General features: G+C 41.2%; 1 protein-coding gene across 1 annotated transcript in view; it reads left to right on the top strand.

Annotated features, from left to right (window-relative positions):
• Positions 1–18,174, top strand: part of KRTCAP3 (keratinocyte associated protein 3) — a 41,638-nt gene extending 23,464 nt beyond the window's left edge. Inside the window, exons 4-7 of the mRNA XM_069233573.1 lie at positions 8,140–8,340; positions 9,491–9,625; positions 10,052–10,152; positions 15,901–18,174. Coding sequence (XP_069089674.1) covers positions 8,140–8,340; positions 9,491–9,625; positions 10,052–10,144 — 429 coding nt within the window. The 3' untranslated portion in view covers positions 10,145–10,152; positions 15,901–18,174. The remainder of the gene's footprint in view (positions 1–8,139; positions 8,341–9,490; positions 9,626–10,051; positions 10,153–15,900) is intronic.
• Positions 18,175–18,714: the final 540 nt, after the last annotated feature.

Genomic DNA, 18,714 nt, shown 5'->3' with positions numbered 1-18,714 from the left:
TCAGTGTATCTTCTCTTGTTGGAGCTTTCCATTTCCTCAGGTGGCCCTTTTGGAAGGTGATGGGCAGGCTGTGGGTGAGATCTCAGGGGGGTGTGTGGTGTGTGTGTGAAGTTGTTTTAGATGTTTGCAATTTTGCTCTGGAAGAAGTTTGATAGTTCATTGCAGAATTTTTGAGCGAGGGTGATGCTGTGGATGCAGCGTATGGTGAATTCCTTGACATTCTAGATCTTCTTGCAGCTGTTGAAGCATCTCATTTAGAAAAATGAAATCTTTTAACACACATAACCAGTTGGATTCTTTTCAATATTACGTTTTTCACAGGTACCCTGTCTTTCATGACATGCATGTATACTTCCAGCCTTATGATTGTCCAGTCTTCATTCATTTATCAATGTAGGCAGCTTTTAAGGTCGGAAGTATTGTTCTAGTGTCCCAAGCTCATCCACTCTTCTAGTAATGTTTAAAAATCCTGATCACTCAGTTTGATGAAAATTGGTTTTAAAGTGGTAAGGCTGTACTGTGCATGAAACAGCCGTATTTACCTACTGTTTTCCATAAACCACCTTCATTCACAGCGAATCAATGTCTGATGTGAAACCCAGCTTGAGATTTTTGAAGTAGAACTTGTTGCTTTAAGGTGCTTTGACTGATTAAATTATTCAAAACGTGTGTGTTTTACTTACCATATCCTAAATTAAGGGTGTAGGCTTCCCGCTTGACTAAATTGCTCTCCCCTGAAGTAGCCATTCTGTTCCTCAGTTTTCTAACTTGGTAACATTTTATGGTTTCAACAGGATAAGCAAATAAACCCCACTTTATTTGATCAGTGAGGAAGTAGTGTGGGTGTATATCCAACTAATTACTATATGCTGGAAGACCTATGGTAATTCTTCAGCAATAAAACCTGGTAAGCAGGAATTCAAAGAACTTTATTCTACTTTATACAAGGGGAATCTGGCACCTGCCTGCAACTGATCTGGATAGTTTAGAAATCCATCCTTAGGGTGACAAGTGTGTAATTGATGATCAGTCCTGAAGTAGGCTTATCATAATGGGATCCAAGTATACTCCCATAGCACAAGTGTTGGCACGGCCAGTATTTTTTTTTTTTTTTTTTTTTTAGCATGCAAAGGTAGTCCGTGGGCGAGGGGAAAGCACCTCTGGTTGATATGATGTATATTTTAAAAATTAAATATATGCCTAGTTTAAGAGCACTACAGTTTGCATTAGAGTTGCTGTCTGGAAATACAGTCCAGTCCAATCCAGTAGTCCACTAAGAGCCAGGCCCTTAGTAGCAGCTGTTGTGCTATGGGGATATTGCTCTCCAGGCCTAGAAGCTTACGCAAAAGTTTGTTCTCTATGCATCAATTCTACATTGAAACAAACACACCACAAATGAAAGTAGAGGAAAGTGCTTCAAATTTGTCTCTGGAGGCCTGGATTTACATCCGTTTGAATATGAAATCCTTGCTAATTAGTGAGCGCAGAAAACCCAATTCAAAAGTAGAACAATTGCGCTTAGAAGTAGGACCTTTATAACTACCATCATTACAAAACAGTGCCACCAGTCGGGCCTAGAATTATGCTGAAATCATACTTAAAAATGCCATCTCTGTGGAATCTGTTTCCATTTTATTAGAAACAAATTATAAAAGAGCCAAGTAGACTGGAAACGTTTATGGTTCATATATTGACAAATAAGTGACTCTGCTTGTTTTGGTGGATACTCTAACCACAGATTCCTCACCCTTTGAATCTTCCCCAGGTGATGCTGGATGTAGAAACCTTTCGAGCAGTACTCCTGTGCACCGGTAGGTGGTGTTGTGTGGCTCCACATCAATGATCCAGAAGTGATTAGTGGAGCTGCATTTAAGTACCACCTTTTTGCGCCAGTTGGTTTCTAGGCTGTCCGTGCCCCCAGGCACAAAGCCTATCCGCAGATTGACATGGCCAGTGTACAGAACTCTTTTAGATGAAGTGAATGTAATCTGGCTCGGACCAAAAAGTCCGGCAGGGCAGAGCGGGCAAAGTGTCAGTCTCTGCAGACCTGACTGTTCCGGCAGTACTGCTTTTGTAAACCTGTGGAGGCAAATTATCCAGGACAGGCACTCTGCGTGGAATGGGCCCATAAACCTTCTGCAGAGAACGATCCTTTTATATATGTCTTATTGCCTATAAGGTAGGGTGCACAATGTTTTCAAATAGGAGATGTAAAACATGAGCTTTCACGTGACTAGCCCTTCAAAGCTATTTTCATTATAGCAGGGTTGGCTATTACATGGGAAACACTGGGATGCAATATTAAATACTAATAATATTTCTCGGAAATGGAACAAGCTATAAAAATTATTAAACAGCTATTTCTAATACTTTTCAAAAATCCAACTGAATAATAGTTTGTTTGTTTTCCTAAATATTTCTGAAAAATATATTTTAGAAAGTTACCCTTGCCCTGCCTAAGGTCCCTGGAGGCTAAATCTGCATTTCGCTCTCCAGCTTCTGGCATGCAGTAGTTGGCATTTAAACATGGGTGAATGAGGTGTTAACTTTGTCTCAGGAGCAAGCAGTCGGCTAACCTGGTGTAGTGAACTTTTGTTCTGACCACTGACTCCATGTTGCACTTAGCCTAGCAGCACACCGTCGCATTAGTGACCACCAACTTCATTTTGCCTTTGGACTTTATCGTAGCATTAGCCACTGCCACGTTAAAAGCTGCAAGTAGATTTCCACATTGTACAATGTGCACATGTTTTTATTTTTTGTGTTCTTTCTCACCAAGGGCTTAGGCTGATAAGAATGTACTCAGATGGCAGGGAACGGTCTTGTTTTGAATTGGTACCTTGGGATTGTGGCCAAGTCCTGACGTGTTATTTTCAAAGCTGGCCTAAAGCAATCAGCATTTTTCTTGAATAAACAAACTTCTGCAGTGAGAGGGAGGTTCTAGAATTTTCCTCTCTTGTTTGTTCAAAGTATACGAGGCCGAGACCAGATGGACTGGGTACAGAGAGTATTTGCAGATGTCAGGCACATCCAGGACGCTATAGTGTGTCATCTTTCCTGTGAGGATAATTGATCTCTCTCCCCTCAATAGATTCTGGGATCTGGCGATTTGATGCTGAATAGTAGGGAGGTGAAGCAATTGTGCCCTTGCCTCATGGTGATGCATATTTTTTTTATTCATTATTTCCTTTGCATTATAATATAGATACATATATTTGCTGTGTATATTGCAGTGGAGAATCATTTGTACATTTTTTCATTTCATTGCTGTGACCATTTTTAAATGCGTGCTTTCAGCATGCTAATCTCCTTTTAGGAACCTTGCGAAGTGAAATAATAAATGTCTTCTTTGGACTAAGAAGCGCATCCCAGACAATTTTGTCAGTGCATGAGTGTTTCAGTTCGGTCAAACGGAGTATGCAAGGGATGCTGGGAGGATCCTTTTTGCCATTAAAGTGAGAAGAACTGCTTTGAATGTTGCACCCTGCTTTACCGGTCTGCTAGGGTTTTTCATATCATACTTTGGGAGCATTACAAAGAAGCCTTCCTTGTCACAGGCAGTGTTAGTTGATACTTAAGCAGGGTCCTTCTTTTGTCTACATAGCCAGTCTGGTCCCAAAAACAGTGGATCTCGCTTGATATTAGTGTGACAGCTGGTTTGACAGGCCTGCTGGGTTTACATGTAAAATTTACGATGCTCTTCAAATGGCAAAAGCAGGATGTCAACTCAATCCTTGAGTATCCCATGTCTGGTTGCTGAAAGTTTAGCTCCGTTTTACCTTACTTCTGTCTGTGAGGACTGCCTAATACTGGATTTTGGTGCTTGGATATGGAGGACACTAGGATTTCCATGGTACAGTCCTCACTCAGACCCTCAAAGCCCGTGTTTAGTGTGGCCAAAGGCTTTGGCCATCTTTCAAATGCCTAACATGAGTAGGGTTAGCCCCTGGAACCTTCACCCCATTGTTTAGGACGTACCCAGGTGTCCTTTCCACCCACTAGCTTGTGCAAGACATAAATGTGGCATTTCCAGGCACCCACTTCAGAACACTCCTTGGCCTGAAGAGGAACATAAGAGGACTGAACCTGCTGTCTGCAACCTGAGAAGAGTCCTGGAGGTCAGGACATGCTATTTCTCGCTAGTACCCAGGACAAAGTAGTGGGCTCCAGGGGTAATAAGGCCGATCTCCTGTTAAACCTACTGGGACCCAAACCGTTACAAGAGGCTTTTTCCTGCAACTGCCCAGCAGACCACTGGCAACTGTACTTTCCTGGTGGCCTCTGCCTGCCACCATGTGATTCTCTCAGTGCCTCTGCTGAGGTTCTGAGTGTTGCATAAACTAGGGCTCAGGCCTAGTTCTACAAGATTTGGCTTTCCCACTTATGAGTGACTGATCTTAATTCAGCTCACCATCGCTTGAGTGTGAAAGTCCAAGTTGTTGTAGCTCCACACAACCCCACTTGACATACGTGCCATTGTTGTGTTCATGCTGTCTGGGTTAATAACAGTCCCTCAAAAGGATCAGGGACGCAGTGGTAATTCAATCCCAATTTCATTCCTTAGAGTGTCACACACAAGTACTGCATTATTAAAAGACATATATATTTAAAAGTGTTTATTTCAACATTCTCAGCCAGTTGCTTACTACATACAAAAAACAATTAGAACATCACTAATGCACATGTCATTAACAGCAAGAATAATATGAACATTTCTAAAATGACTGGAATGTTTCTGGCAACTGATGACCCTAATGATTACTTCTATGTGCTACAAATGAGAGCTTGGAGTAGTAGGTTAATTCGAGCATTCCATCCATCACTTTTTTTGTATGCTTTGAGGTCTTTACAACATAGGTGTGTGGGGAGGGGGGGGTATTAAAGTGTACTCCTGTGGTGGATTGAGACTTAAGACTAATGTTAGAAGGTTAAATCTTTGTGCAGGATTAACCGGTTAATGTATCCAACCTTTGCTCTATTGTGATCAGAGTCAAATTGTGCCTAGGGCCTGTTCTACCGCAACCATTGACTATCATTGGCACTTTGTGATTCTTGGCGATATTTCTACTTCCATCTTTAAAAAAAAAAAAAATCATATCTCCAGTTCCCACTTATTGGATTTTGTTTACTAATTGTTACTCCTTTTCTAAAGTCAGTTTGTGTTTTTTAATTTTTAACTTTCAACTTTTTTACTGGTTTCAACCTGCGTGAATACTTTACAAATTGCCTCTAAATTAAGGCTGTATGCTCTGTGCTGTACCTACCCGAGAGTTGAGCTAAGGTGTATTTGAAGACCTTAGTGGTTTACTAGGATTTTGATTATTATATCACTACCTATTCCCCCAACTAATAACCCAGTGTCTTAGACTACGGTATATACACGCAGTTGCGTACTCCGGGCAGGGGAACAATCCCATATACATACAAGGGAGATCCTGGTACTAAGAAAATAAATTTGACAATAGGGAACAAAGGAAACTTCAACATTCTTCAAAATCTGAAACTCCTACCAAGCCAAAATATAGGTACTGTGGGGAAATGGGAACATGTTGAATACCCTCCTGAAGATTTGGGGGGAATGGCAAGGGAGGGAGGATGTGAAGGATACAAGTAAATTATCAGTAATTAGGGGTTGAGAATGAGTATGGAAACAAAGTCAAATGTTCAGAAGCACAGCCAGTGCTGCACTAGTGGAAAAGAAGTGAGAGAGCTAGACGTTTTTAATTTTTTATATATATATATATATATATTACTAACAAATCTGATTCCTTCTCCCTTACAATGGATGCAACCTCCAGATCCCAGTCTCTCTCTGACCATCTGCTGGGGATTGGAGCAGTGTACAATTTATTTTCTTAATAAAAAAGGGAGGCTAGTGGGGAAGGGGATAGGTGAGCCCTGATCTGAAGAGGACTTACTTTCAAACATTATCCTGGAATAAAGAGAAAGTAGATGTTTCCACAAGAGCAGCAGGATTGAAACTAGACCTCCCCCTCAAAGAATCTGATATGGTGCCATTGGAAAGGAAAGGGTTTGAGGAGTTTGTGGAAGAATCTGAAGTCCCGGGAAAAATTGCTGCAATAAATACAGAAAGCTGAGAAGGCATTTACTGACTAAACATCAGACAGGTGGCTGCCCAGAAACAGCTTTAAGAGAAGATCAGAAGGAACTAGGAATAGTGAAGAGGTGATGAAGGCTTGAGAGCAAACTCTTGAATGTTTTTCAGTGGAAAAACAAGCAGAAGGGCCCAAATCAAGCAAAAGGTCCAGGAGTAATCAAGGCCAAAATTGTACTATATACAGTATGCACGAGTCAAGAGTCCTAGAAATAACTGATCAACCCTCCCTGTTCTCTAGGATCTCTAGGACGAGAACAATCTATAATAATGAATTAATATCAGAGGGGTGGGGTAGAGAAACATGAAGAACAAAGTAAACATTACACCTAGTGATGAAAGAAGTGAAATCTCTTATTTGGCCAACTATACTGTTAAGATTTCAGGTGTAGAATAGAAGTGATTAGGTCCCTTTCTAAAAGGGAATAATATAGATGAAGACTCAAGCGATAAAGGAGTGGGTGGAAAAAGTTGAAGAACATGAAGAACAAAGTAAACATTACACCTAGTGATGAAAGAAGTGAACTCTCTTATTTGGCCAACTATACTGTTAAGATTTCAGGTGTAGAATAGAAGTGATTAGGTCCCTTTCTAAAAGGGAATAAAATAGATGAAGACTCAAGCGATAAAGGAGTGGGTGGAAAAAGTTAAAAAGAAGGGCCATTTTAGCACTGCATTCAATACTTTATGAAGTAAGACAAACATATGTCAGTTCTTGTTTAAACGGAACTGGGTAAGGTTAAGGCTGATGTAGGTAGACTTGACAAACTAAGTTGATGTGGGTTGAGAAAATGACAGCACAAACCAGAAGAGGTAGAAAACCGGTCTTGAATGTTAAACTTGAGTTTCCTAGGTATTCTGGAAGTAGTAAAGGAGACTTTATCCACGGAGAAGGTTTTCTTGAAGTGAATTAAAGAAACATTGGTAGATGGTGACTTTCATATTTTGGATTTGTCAGTTGCAACGGCACACAAGATTCTATTTCAGAAATCTGTTGGAAGACTGCCTTTCTAGCAAGGTAATCACATGTTTAAAAGGCTTCCAATTTAAAGAAATTGTATTTCAAGGGAAATAAGTTATCAAAGCCCCCTTCAAGGTATTTCTTTTAGAATTTGTTTCCTGACTGTTTGATTCTGCCCAAAAGGGGGGAAAAGTATGAGAATTGCAACCATTTAGACTTTTGAAAACAAATTTGCAAAATGGCAACCATACACGTGACAAAGTACAAGGAATACAGGCCTCTTCATTGGTGGAAGACATAAACTGCCTGAATTACAACAGATTACTGTCTATATTGAAGATTATAGTACCTAGCATGATGTATATTTGTCAGTAGTTGGGTGGAATATTAGTATTAAAATGGTGACGTTAACCCAATGTTTATTTTTGTTTCAAACTCTCCCATGTTATCTAGATGCGGCTTAAAGAAATACACTCAGTCGAATGATTTCATAATTTTATGGGTGTACAAAAGACTTATGTTAGGTGAAAAACCTGCTTCCCATGAGAGAAGGGTGGATGAGCACTCCTTGATTTGGAATTATATTATGTTGCAGCATAGGCCCATATACTACAATGGGCCATTGTCCCAGAGATGAGCACACAATAGAATGCTCACCCCTTTAAAGGAAATGACTGGGATTGTATCCTTTGTTAAGATTGCCATGCACCGTAGATGTGTTAAACCATAAACCTGTCTCAGTGGACACAAGTTTAAATAAACATATCATTCCATACCTGAGCTTGGTATATTTTGTTTGATGATAAATTGTTGCTGCGAGGTAATGTTGGTTGGTTAGTTGGTTGGTTTCGTTTACACCTGTGCTGTTTGTATGTTTTCAACAAGGTTGATGGGGAATGATGCTATACATTGCATCAAGGACTGTGAAGTAAAACGCCGTAGCTGGGCGGTCTAGTCTTGGGCCTGTATTCCATTGCTTTGGGAGAACTGCATGTTAATGGCACACGTCTCAAATTATTTTCTAACCTGTATGTTTTCTGATGAACACTTTCTTACTCCACAGCACTGGGCATTGCTTGCAGTGTCGCTGGCCAATTCCTTGCTGTCTGCTGCTTGCTTCTGTGGCCTCGTGTTGGCCATTTCTCTAACTGTCGCCGATGGAGGAAGGAACCTGGTCGCAGGATGCAACACAACTGCAGTGCCAGCTCATTTCCGGTCGGTCGTAATAAGCAACGACTGTCCTTTTGACACCACGCGCATTTACGTGAGTTCTCCTTCCACCATCTTCTTGGGCACCGGTGTCATAATTCACGTTGTTCTGTTTGTTGTAGGGACCTCATTGGAAACCCTCTTTTGAAGGGACCCTTGGGGCAGTTTTAGTCTTTTTGTGGTGGCCAGACCTGAGCTCTGATCAGTTGCTCAGAGCTGGGAGGTCAAAGGTCTCTGCTTCTTTTTGATTATGTATGATTCTGTGGGTATATCTAGAAAAGTATTTGGAAACCAGGAAACGTCATTCACAACCAGTAAAAATATATATGAAAAATAAGCCTGGTAAGCTGCTTGTGTGTCTTGTGTTAAACAGAGACCGACTGTAAGAGGTTGTAAATTGTTAGCTGGAATGGTTTACACGATTTGTGAATCATTGTTCATTTGGTGTTTTGCCCCTCTTTCTACATTTGTTTTTTTCCTCCAGGGACTATTAGTGGGACATTTTGATTATATCTCTTTTATTCCGTTTGTATTCCGTTCATGCAATATTTATTTTATGTTCCCGTTAAGTACGTGTTTTTTTTTTTTAAACCATTGTGCCGCCATTCCTGCTGGTGCCCTACACTGCTTCTTTCAGCCTGCTTCTTCATAGGCTGAGTGGCCTGGAGGTGGTAGTGTGCTTGGTGCAATTTACAATTAAAGTTTACAAGTAACAAAGTTTAAGAGAAAATGCAAAATGAGGCGGTAACTTAAAATAGTTATGGAGGGTGGAGGTGAGACAAACTGGACAAGCAAAGAAACACTATGTAAAAGGTACACACATTTAAAAAAAAAAAACGTAATCTTTGATTTAAAAAAAAAAAATGGTCCCCATATTTTTTTTGTAGAGGGTGGGTTTCAGCCACTGTGTTTAAAGAATTGTAGTCATCTTTAATGCTTAAACCTCTGATAAGTAATGTGTGACCATAAAATTGTGTAATTTAGTGGAAATGAAACTAGTGTCCCACAAGATGTTGATATAGGCAGCTGAAAACGTAATTTGCCCCTTGACCACCATATGCCTCTTGACCTCAATCCCTTTCAGAATTGAATGTGTACAGGGGGCTGTAGGTTTCTCTGGTAATGGTTTATCGCACCATGTTCAATATGAAGACATTCCAACCAAGATTCCTCTGAATGTTTGCCATTCTGACTCTGCTTTTCAGGACACAACGCTAGCCCTCTGGTTCCCCTCCATGATTCTGTCGGCAGTTGAAGCTGCGCTCTCCATTAGATGCTGTGTGGTGTCATTTATCCTTTGTGGGATTGGACCCTGTGGACAAAACTACATCCGTGATCGGGTTTGTACCAAATAAGTCCACTAACTGGTGGTCTTGTCACCAGTGGCTGTCTCCTCTATACCAGGCTTAGCGTTACGTTCTCTCTACTGTTCCACAGTAGACGCGCCCTGTGCTAGTTTTTACAGAAAGTGGCCACCTGACTTGGAGCCTTAACATTGGTTCTAGAGTATTGTAATCCAAGGTAGCAGAGGAGCACCGACAATGAAGAAAAGCACTAACACATTTAAGTACTTGCCAGCCTGGCTTGTGGTATTGCATAACGTGCACCAGATAGCACTGGGTGGTGTTCTTTGCACATATACGTGGACTTTGAACTGATTACTGCTTGTGGAAGGCGCTGCGTTGGTTTTATTATTTGTTTCTTATGGTGGAAGGTCTCATTTACAGGTTATGGAGGGAGGGTAAACAAGCTCTTTATTTACCCAGTTACAGGAAGAAGCTGCTGAGAAAGACTCTTCGGAGCACCGCAGAAAGGAGACTCACCAGCTCATCACAGAGTTTGGAGATGTTCGAGCCTAGCTGGAGCGGTAAGACCTATGTCACGCAGCTACAGCCCAAGAGGCCTTTCCAAAGGAAGTGTCTGTGTTCTAAAATTAAGGAAAGCGTTTTATAGGCTACCTATATGCTCTGTTGCCAAAACCCCTGCGCTAACAGGCAAAGGCCCAAGACTATCTGTGCATTTAATCCAATGGCCTCTCATCCATTTGTTGTTAACGGGCTCTCCAGTCGTCTTTAGTGATTGCACGCTTTGTCTTTCAGTGTACAGATAATTCTGCTTGTAGCAATGTTAGGTGGGGGCCACTGACAATGTTAGGTGGGGGCCACTGATCAGGAACCAGAAACATAAGTGAACTCTGAATGTAGCAGGCCTGGAAACCCCCTTTAAGCTATAATAGTTTGGGGTTCTGGAGAACAACATAAGACTGACTGTTAAAAGGTTACCGTTTGAGAATGGGCCCTTGGGAGCATTGTGCTCCTTAGTATAATATCTTGGCCATTTAACATAATGAACTCCCTCTCCTGGGAATGGAGTTTCTAAACTTCAAGGGATGAAACTTTAGACACTAGCAGCGAGTCTTTTCCCTGGTGAAAAGTGTGGAAGTAAGTGTGGCAGACACCAATCTTCATTGAAGTGACCGCCACCAAACAGTTTGTCGTCTGTACTCTTGTTTGTTCTCTGTTTTGTCATTCTGAACCAGGAGGCTGCTACATCCACAGTTGGGAAGATTGTTTACCTAAAGTGTGAAATGAAACACGCAATGAACAAGGAGGCCTTCAAGGGGGACTTAGCAATTATTTCTACCAGCGGATCTGCCACTTGCCAGGGAGAGGCAGCCTAACATTCTTGTCTCTTCGCGTGGAGCGTGAGCCTAATCATGTCACTGAGGGCTCAGGCCGCAGTCTAGAGTACCTTGAAAAGCAGCTCTCACGCATGTGCTCCTCCTGTGCAAGCAGCACACTGCTGGTCGGTGCCTCACTCAACAGTTTTGTGCTGCTGATTCTTGGACACATCCCAGCCCCAAATGTGAGATTAGTGGAAATGAGGCAGGAGCTGGGCCATATACAGGGGCGTAACAAATGCCCCTGTGGCGGAGAGCTGCTCCCAGCCTTTCAAGAGGCCCCCAAGCCTTTAGGGGCACCCGTTTCAGCCCAAGGCCAGTGAAGTCTGGGGGATTTATGTGAGACCCAGAGGCCCTGCATTGCATTTTGCAGGAGGAGCCCATCATTTTGTGTTCTGCGCTCCTGGCCATATGTTCACTTGTTCCTGATTTATTAGGCCCTGTAGAAAGTTTGCTTGATTGGCACTTGTCCCAACTTTCAAGAAGATCCAGAAACTAGAATGGATGTGGTGGCTCTTGTTTTCATGGATTGGCCAGGCGTTGCTTTTTGGATTTTAATCCATATTGTACATACTGTTTGCAAATGAGGCACCAGAGAGTGGGAGGTGCTAGATCTTAGACACATGAAACTTTGTGGGTACCTTGCTACAAGAAGTTAGTAACAGACAGCTGTAGGGCGAACTTTGAATGAACTGGAATTTAAATGTTTTTGTTACTGTTGTGCCATTCTGTGCATTGCTTGTAATGAATGAATCAAACCATCAAAGTGCTTCCAGTGTTTTTTGCAACCCACCTGTCGCTTTGCATCAAGTGGCCACTAAATAGGTATTGGTTATCTTGAGGAGAAAGGGGTATGTATATATGTGTGTGTATATGTATGTATATGTGTGTGTAGATGTATGTATATATATATATATATATGTATATATCTGTATGCCACTTACCCAGTGTACATCTGTTTGTGGCATGTAGTGCTGCAGATTCACATGCAATGCATTATTCCTTCTGGTGTTGGGCTCGGAGTGTTACAAGTTGTTTTTCTTCTAAGAAGTCTTTTCGGAGTCACTGGATGGAGTGAAAATAATTATAAAAACTGCAATGACTACAGGCTTCTGGGGAGGAGGGAGGGTGCATGTGAATCTGCAGCACTATATGCCACGAACAGTTGTACACTGAGTAAGTGACATTTTCCGTTCAATGGCATGTATAGCTGCAGATACACATGCTATGCATAGACTAGAAAGCAGTTACTGTCCCCCAAAAATGTGGTGGCTAGCCTGTAGGAGTTGGAGTTGTTTGAAATAATGTTTTTAAGACAGCGTGACCTACATTGGCCTGTTGCTTTGAAAATACATCTACACAGTAATGCTTTGTAAATGTATGTGGTGTAGACCATGTGGCAGCTTTACATATGCCTGCCATTGGTATGTTTCCTAAAAATGCCATAGATGCACCTTTCTTCCTAGTGGAATGTGCTTAAGGTGTGATTAAAAGTTGTCTTTTTGCCTTAATGTAACAAGTTTGTATATATTTGACAATCCATGTTGCCAATCTTTGCTTAGAGATAGGATTCCCTTGATGTGGTTGTTGAAAGGCAACGAAAAGCTGTTTTGTTATTCTGAATTCTTTTGTTCTATCTACAATTGTACATTAGAGCTCTTTAAGGTCAAGAGTGTGAAGGGCTCTTTCTGCAATTGAATCTGGCTGTGGGAAGAAGACTGTCAATTCCACTGTTTGGGTTACGTGAAAAGGTGATACTACTTTTGGCAGAAATTTTGGATTAGTTCTAAGTACAACTTTGTGTACTTGCAAAAAAGGTTCTTCAAGAGTGAATGCTTATATTTCACTAACTATTTGTAATGAAGTAATGGCTACTAGGAAAGCAACTTTCCAGATTAAGAATTGAATCTCATAGGAATGCATGGGTTCAAAAGGTAGGCCCATTAATCTTGTGAGTACAATATTGAGATTCCAAGCAGGAACAGGTGGTGGTGTGGGTGGAATAATACATTTTAGTCCTTCCATGAAGGATTTTATAACTGGGACTCTAAAGAGTGAGGTATGTTGGACATTCTGCAAATATGCTGATATGGCAGTAAGATGAATTTTAATAGATGAGAAAGCTAAATTTGACTTTTGTAAATGAAGTAGATAGCATACAAGATATTGTTTGGATGCTGTAAGTGGGTCAGTATTTTTTTTTATATTGACAGTAATAAACAAATCGTTTCCATTTGATAGCATAGCATTGCCTAGTTGTAGGCTTGCATGCTTGTTTGAGAACTTCCATGCATTCTAATGGAAGTTGTAAGTATCCAAATTCTATGACTTCAGGAGCCAAATCGCTAAGTTGAGAGCACTGGGATTCGGATGTCTGATGTGTCCCTTGTTTTGTGTTAACAAAACCGGTCTGTTTGGAGTGAGGTACTACTGACAGGTCTAGGAGTGTCGGGTACCAATGTTGTCGTGCCAACGCTGGGGCTATGAGTATTGACCAGAAATGGAAGTAGTGGGAGAGGGGAAAAAGCGTAAGCAAATATCCCTGACCAGTTGATCCATAGAGCATTGCCCTTGGACGGAGGGTGTGGGTGCCTGGATGCAAAGTTTTGGCATTTTGCGTTTCTGCTTGTTGCGAATAGGTATATTTCTGGTGTCCCCCACTTTTGGAAGTACTTGAGAGGTGAATTTCCCATTTGTGTATCTGTTGGTGTGTTCTGCTTAGGAGAGATACTAACTGATTGTCTATTCCTGGAATGTATTGTGCTAGTAGATTAATTTGATTGTGAATTGCCCATTTCCATATTGTTTGGGCTAAAAGGGACAGTTGAGATTAATGTGTCCCACCTTGTTTCTTTAGGTATTACATGGTCGTCATATTGTCTGTTTTTATCAAGACAGTCTTGTGTTTGAGAAGGGGTTGAAACGCTTTTAAGGCATGGAACACAGCTAATAATTCTAAATGGTTTATGTGATAATCTAGCTGTTTTGAATCCCATTCCCCTTGAATGGTAAGGATGTTGAGATGAGCTCCCCACCCTATCATTGATGCATCTGTTGTTATTGTGGTCTGATGCACAGGGTCTTGAAATGACCGCCCGGTCATTAAATTGCTGAGATTCCACTATTGAAGGGACTTGTGCGTTTGGCGTTCGAACAACACTAGATCTTGCAATTGACCCTGTGCTTGAGGGCATTGCTGTGAGAGGGACTGTTGTAGTGTCCTCCTGTTTAGTCTTGCATGCGGTACTATTGCTATGCAGGATGCCATCATTCCTAATAGTTTCATGATAAATCTTACAGTGTAATGTTGATTTGGCTCAATTTGTGGTATGAGATTTTGGAAAGGTTGTATCCTCTGTATTTGGATAGGCGAAGGTATTGAGAATAGCACCTAGGTAAGGCTGCACCTGTGCTGGTTGAAGATGGGATTTTTGGTAGTTGAGAGTGAACCCTAGTGTATGTAGGGTGTCTATTGTGTATTGAGTGTGTTGTTAACATTGTATAAAATTGCTTGATTTTATTAACTAATCGTCTAGATATGGAAAGACATGTGTTACCTTCTTAGGTGGGCTACTACTACCGCTAGACATTTTGTGAATACCCTTGGAGCTGTTGTTATGCCGAATGGTAGAACTTTAACTTGCTAATGTTTTCCTGCTATCACGAACCTTAGGTAGTTTCTGTGAGCTGGATGGATGGTTATATGGAAATACGCTTCTTCGAGGTCTAATTTGATGAGATTTATGCTTTCTTTCCCTTTAATCCCGAGCACTTGATCCTTTTGCACTTTTTCTTTGTCCTTCTATTTTGGTGTTTTGATAGGGGATTTTTATTTGAATTTTTATAGGAGTATGAAATATATTTTTGTATATAAAATAAAGGATGTGTTTCAAATAAGCATTGACCTATGCTGCATGTAAACTATATGAGATGTAGATGTTAATTAGGTTCCTGAGTGGGCAATGTAGTTTTATAATAAGTCTTACCCAGCCCTCTTGGGGTTTTTTCCAGGGTCACCCTCTGTGGTTTGTGACAGACCAGCAGTGATAGGCCTATCTTCTTCGGATTCTTCTTCGAAGTCGGTGTCTCTGATGGAAACCGCCGTCCGCGCCTGTTCTTCCTTCATGGTGTTGAGATAATTTGTGGTTTTCGACACCATTTCCAGTCTTCTGGCTCTCTGGTCACGCAGGGTCTTTTTTGATCGAAACGATCGACAGGCCTCACAATCCTCTTCGCTGTGATCGGGAGACACAGATTACAGACAAGGTGTTGGTCTGTGTATGGAAATTTCGCATAGCATCGGGGACAAAATCGAAATGGAGTCCAATCCATCAGGCTTCAGTGTGGTAGGCCCGAACAGGCACGAGTCGGGCGCACGCGCCCAGAAGGATGACATTTTGTTTTAGACTGTACTATTGGTTCAAAGAATAGGTGAAAACGCGATCGAAACAATACCAACGATCGAGGACGTTTTCTAACATTTCCGATTTGAAATCTCTGAGCGAGAGGAAACACGTCCGAACCCGACAGTGGACAGAAAACAATCTAACAATGGAGTCGATGCCCATACGCAGTATGACCGAGAGGAGGAGTCACTGGATCCCGTGACTCCGAAAAGACTTCTTCGAAGAAAAACAACTTGTAACACTCTGAGCCCAACATTAGATGGCAGAATAATGTAAAGCATTTGTATCTGCAGCTACACATGCTATCAAACACACACATTATATGTATATATATATGTGTGTGTGTGTGTGTGTATATATATATATATATATATATATAATGTAATACAAAATCTGGTGGTAAATACATAAACTGCATGTCTCCGGTGTAAACTTCCATGAACTCACAATTAAAAAGAAATGCTGCAAGGCAGAAATCCATTTTATTTTTTGGAGGATTTCCTAATTTTCTTTCTTTCTCTTCTTTCAGGTGGGATCACCAGCTATCTACCTTTTTTGTACTGTATATTGAAAGACATTCTGGGAAAACCGTGCCTTGTACCGTGTTTGATAGGTACTCGAAACCAGAGAAGTGCCTGAGACAGGGCGAGTGCATGTCCACATCCGATTGCTCCACTCTATCAAGTTACTCTCCCAGGTTGCAGTCTCTGTACAAAATTACACTCCATTCACACTCCCGCTGTAGACTGCATTGGGTAACAACACTGAGCCAAGATCCGTTGCTGCAGCTTCTACTTTGGCTCAACCGAGCTTTGACGATATGGTATTCAGACCTCTCTGGTCCCCCTCCTGAAACATGTCAGCGATGCACCCTTTGGCAAACAGACTATCCGTGGATCTACGCTTCCCGTGGGAGAGATCCTAATCCTAACCAATCACTTTGTTGCTCTGGTGTATAATTTTGGGAAATGAGAAAAAAAGTTTTTTCTCATTAACTTACCATTTGCTAAATTGTGGTTATTTCAGCACCACATGTAGAACATGACATTTGGAAGTTACATTTATTTTATCTTTTTATTTTCTTGCAGTAGATTCGCCTGTTCCCTGTTGCATTCTGGGGGTATGTGAGGCTATTTTGTAATGCACAGTACCACTAGTCCACCACATGGCCCCCTGTTGTCTGCATGCTGTATTGCCCTTTGTTTGTAGAGTACTGGACCGCACTGCACTAGCATTTCTCCTAAAGTTTCCATTTCATGGTCTAGGGCTCATGCAGTTACAATTACTTTTCAACAGCCGAGACCAATGCAGTCAAGTTCACATTTCAACATACATGTGCCAAACTTAAGGTTCAACCTTAGCACAAGGTGGAATGCAGTTCAGGTCCCAGCCCTACATTGGTTCCTTTGCAATGGCATTTGAACACCAAGAGGAAATGTAAATAATTACATTTAATTTCTCAGTAGCACGGAAACTATAACATCTGCTATTGTAACCTTACCAAGTCAAGAGATTGTTTCAGCAGCCAGGAAATGCATTCGTTCACATCACAACACACAGAATTCATGCATTTGGCGCCAAGTTAGAATATTTGATAAGGTTTATATTTTAGCGCCTTGGAGCCAGACTTGGCTAGTATTCTTGCATAGGAACACAATGAGATGAAACACATTCAAGTTAAGGAGCCACATAGTATTATTGGGCTGAAGAATAATATTTGTAGCATATATTAAAGTAGCAGCATTAGTCCAAGGAGATGACTTAACCACAGTGTGTAAATACACAAGATTTTTGATCAATGTATAGGTGTGTAGTATGTTCTGAGTCAGTCAGTTTGCTGCTCTTAAATTATATATTGTATATTTGTAAGGACTTCCCTAAAACCACCTTGAAGTGGCATTAACTGTAGAGCGTGTCCTATGATCCTTCAGTCATGAATGTCTTGTGTATGTTTATGAATTGTGAAAAGGACATGTGTGGACTGCTGAGATTCGATGCTTTGATTTGACTTGGCATGTCAAAAGGTAAACTACAGATATTCAGTTTCCTGCTAGATGATTCCAGTGCCAAAACTAGGATGGATGGATAACCAGGATAAAGCTACAGCTTCACTATGTAATATCTGTAATTGCCCAGCTGGAGTCTGCTTTGGAAAGGGAAGGGTTGTCCCTAGAGGTGTCCTCCTGTTCTTGTAGCAATTACATCCTTGTTTGACATCAGTTTGCATTGACTCTTTTGTGTGTCCATATTATGGTGCCTTGTTAGGAGCAAGCTCTCCTCTGACATTAAAAGACATAATATTCATCCAAGACCCCCATGTGATCATACCTGATCATGCGTGACTAGAGCAGCATTGTGGCTGAAGTCGAGACTGGAAGGAGTAAACAGCTAGGTCTTGCCTTAAGCCCTAAAATACCAGGTCACCTCCTGGCTAAATGTCCACCACATTTGTGCCCGGAGCATTAGACATGAGTGTGTGCAGATTTTTCGCGTTGTCTGTCGTTAACTATAGCCTTCTACTTGTGTTTCTTTGGGATGCTGTCAACAACAACCTTTTGCATAGTACTTTCAGGGAAGAAGGAACAAACCTGCCTCATGTCTCGTAGGCAGCCAGTGAGTATTCCTTGCATATGATACAGTTTTACAGATGTGACTGATTTGCTGATGCCAAAATGTAGATTTCTTGTATTTTAACTGTCATTCTCATCTCCTTACTACTTCAAGTTTTATTCACATGAGAAAGTGAGCCCCTAGTTTTACTGCAAAGCAAGCATTGAATAAATAAGAATTGTTATTTCTACAATATTTTGTGTTGTAGTTCTTCCTGCAAACACCACAAGTTGAAAGTGAATGTAGGTGTGTTGGTGTTAATTTATTCGTAAAGTGTTCCTCTCCTGTTTTTTTTGGGAGGTTAATTTTCTCACACTCATTACACCGAGCACAGCTGTCAAGTGCCAAATAATGTACAAACAGTAGGTTGTTACTGTTTTACTTTAAAATCTGACCTCTCCCTGAAGTCAAACACCAAACTACTTTACTCATCAAGGCACTGGTTGGAAGACGCAGAAATTCCACATGTCCCCACCAAGCAAGCCACCAGCTCCACATCTTCCATCTTAGCCTGTTCAATTCTCACAATTTAAACAATGAGTTCTAATTGTTTCAACCAGTATTCCCTGGGCTATTTGTGGGACCTTACAAAATAAAGAAAGTGTTAGAAATGGGGTCTCTAGTTTGCAGAGGTATACACCCTTGTCCAAGTAGGGACCACAATCCTAGTCAGGGTAAGTAGCACACAATCCAAATTATCCTTAACTTAGAAGGCAATGTGTAAAGTATTTAT

This window comes from Pleurodeles waltl, chromosome 5 (assembly GCF_031143425.1).
Source record: "Pleurodeles waltl isolate 20211129_DDA chromosome 5, aPleWal1.hap1.20221129, whole genome shotgun sequence".
Classification (NCBI taxonomy): domain Eukaryota; kingdom Metazoa; phylum Chordata; class Amphibia; order Caudata; family Salamandridae; genus Pleurodeles; species Pleurodeles waltl.
The sequence above is the reverse complement of the archived record's forward strand: the minus strand, read 5'-3'. Positions and strand labels throughout refer to the sequence as shown.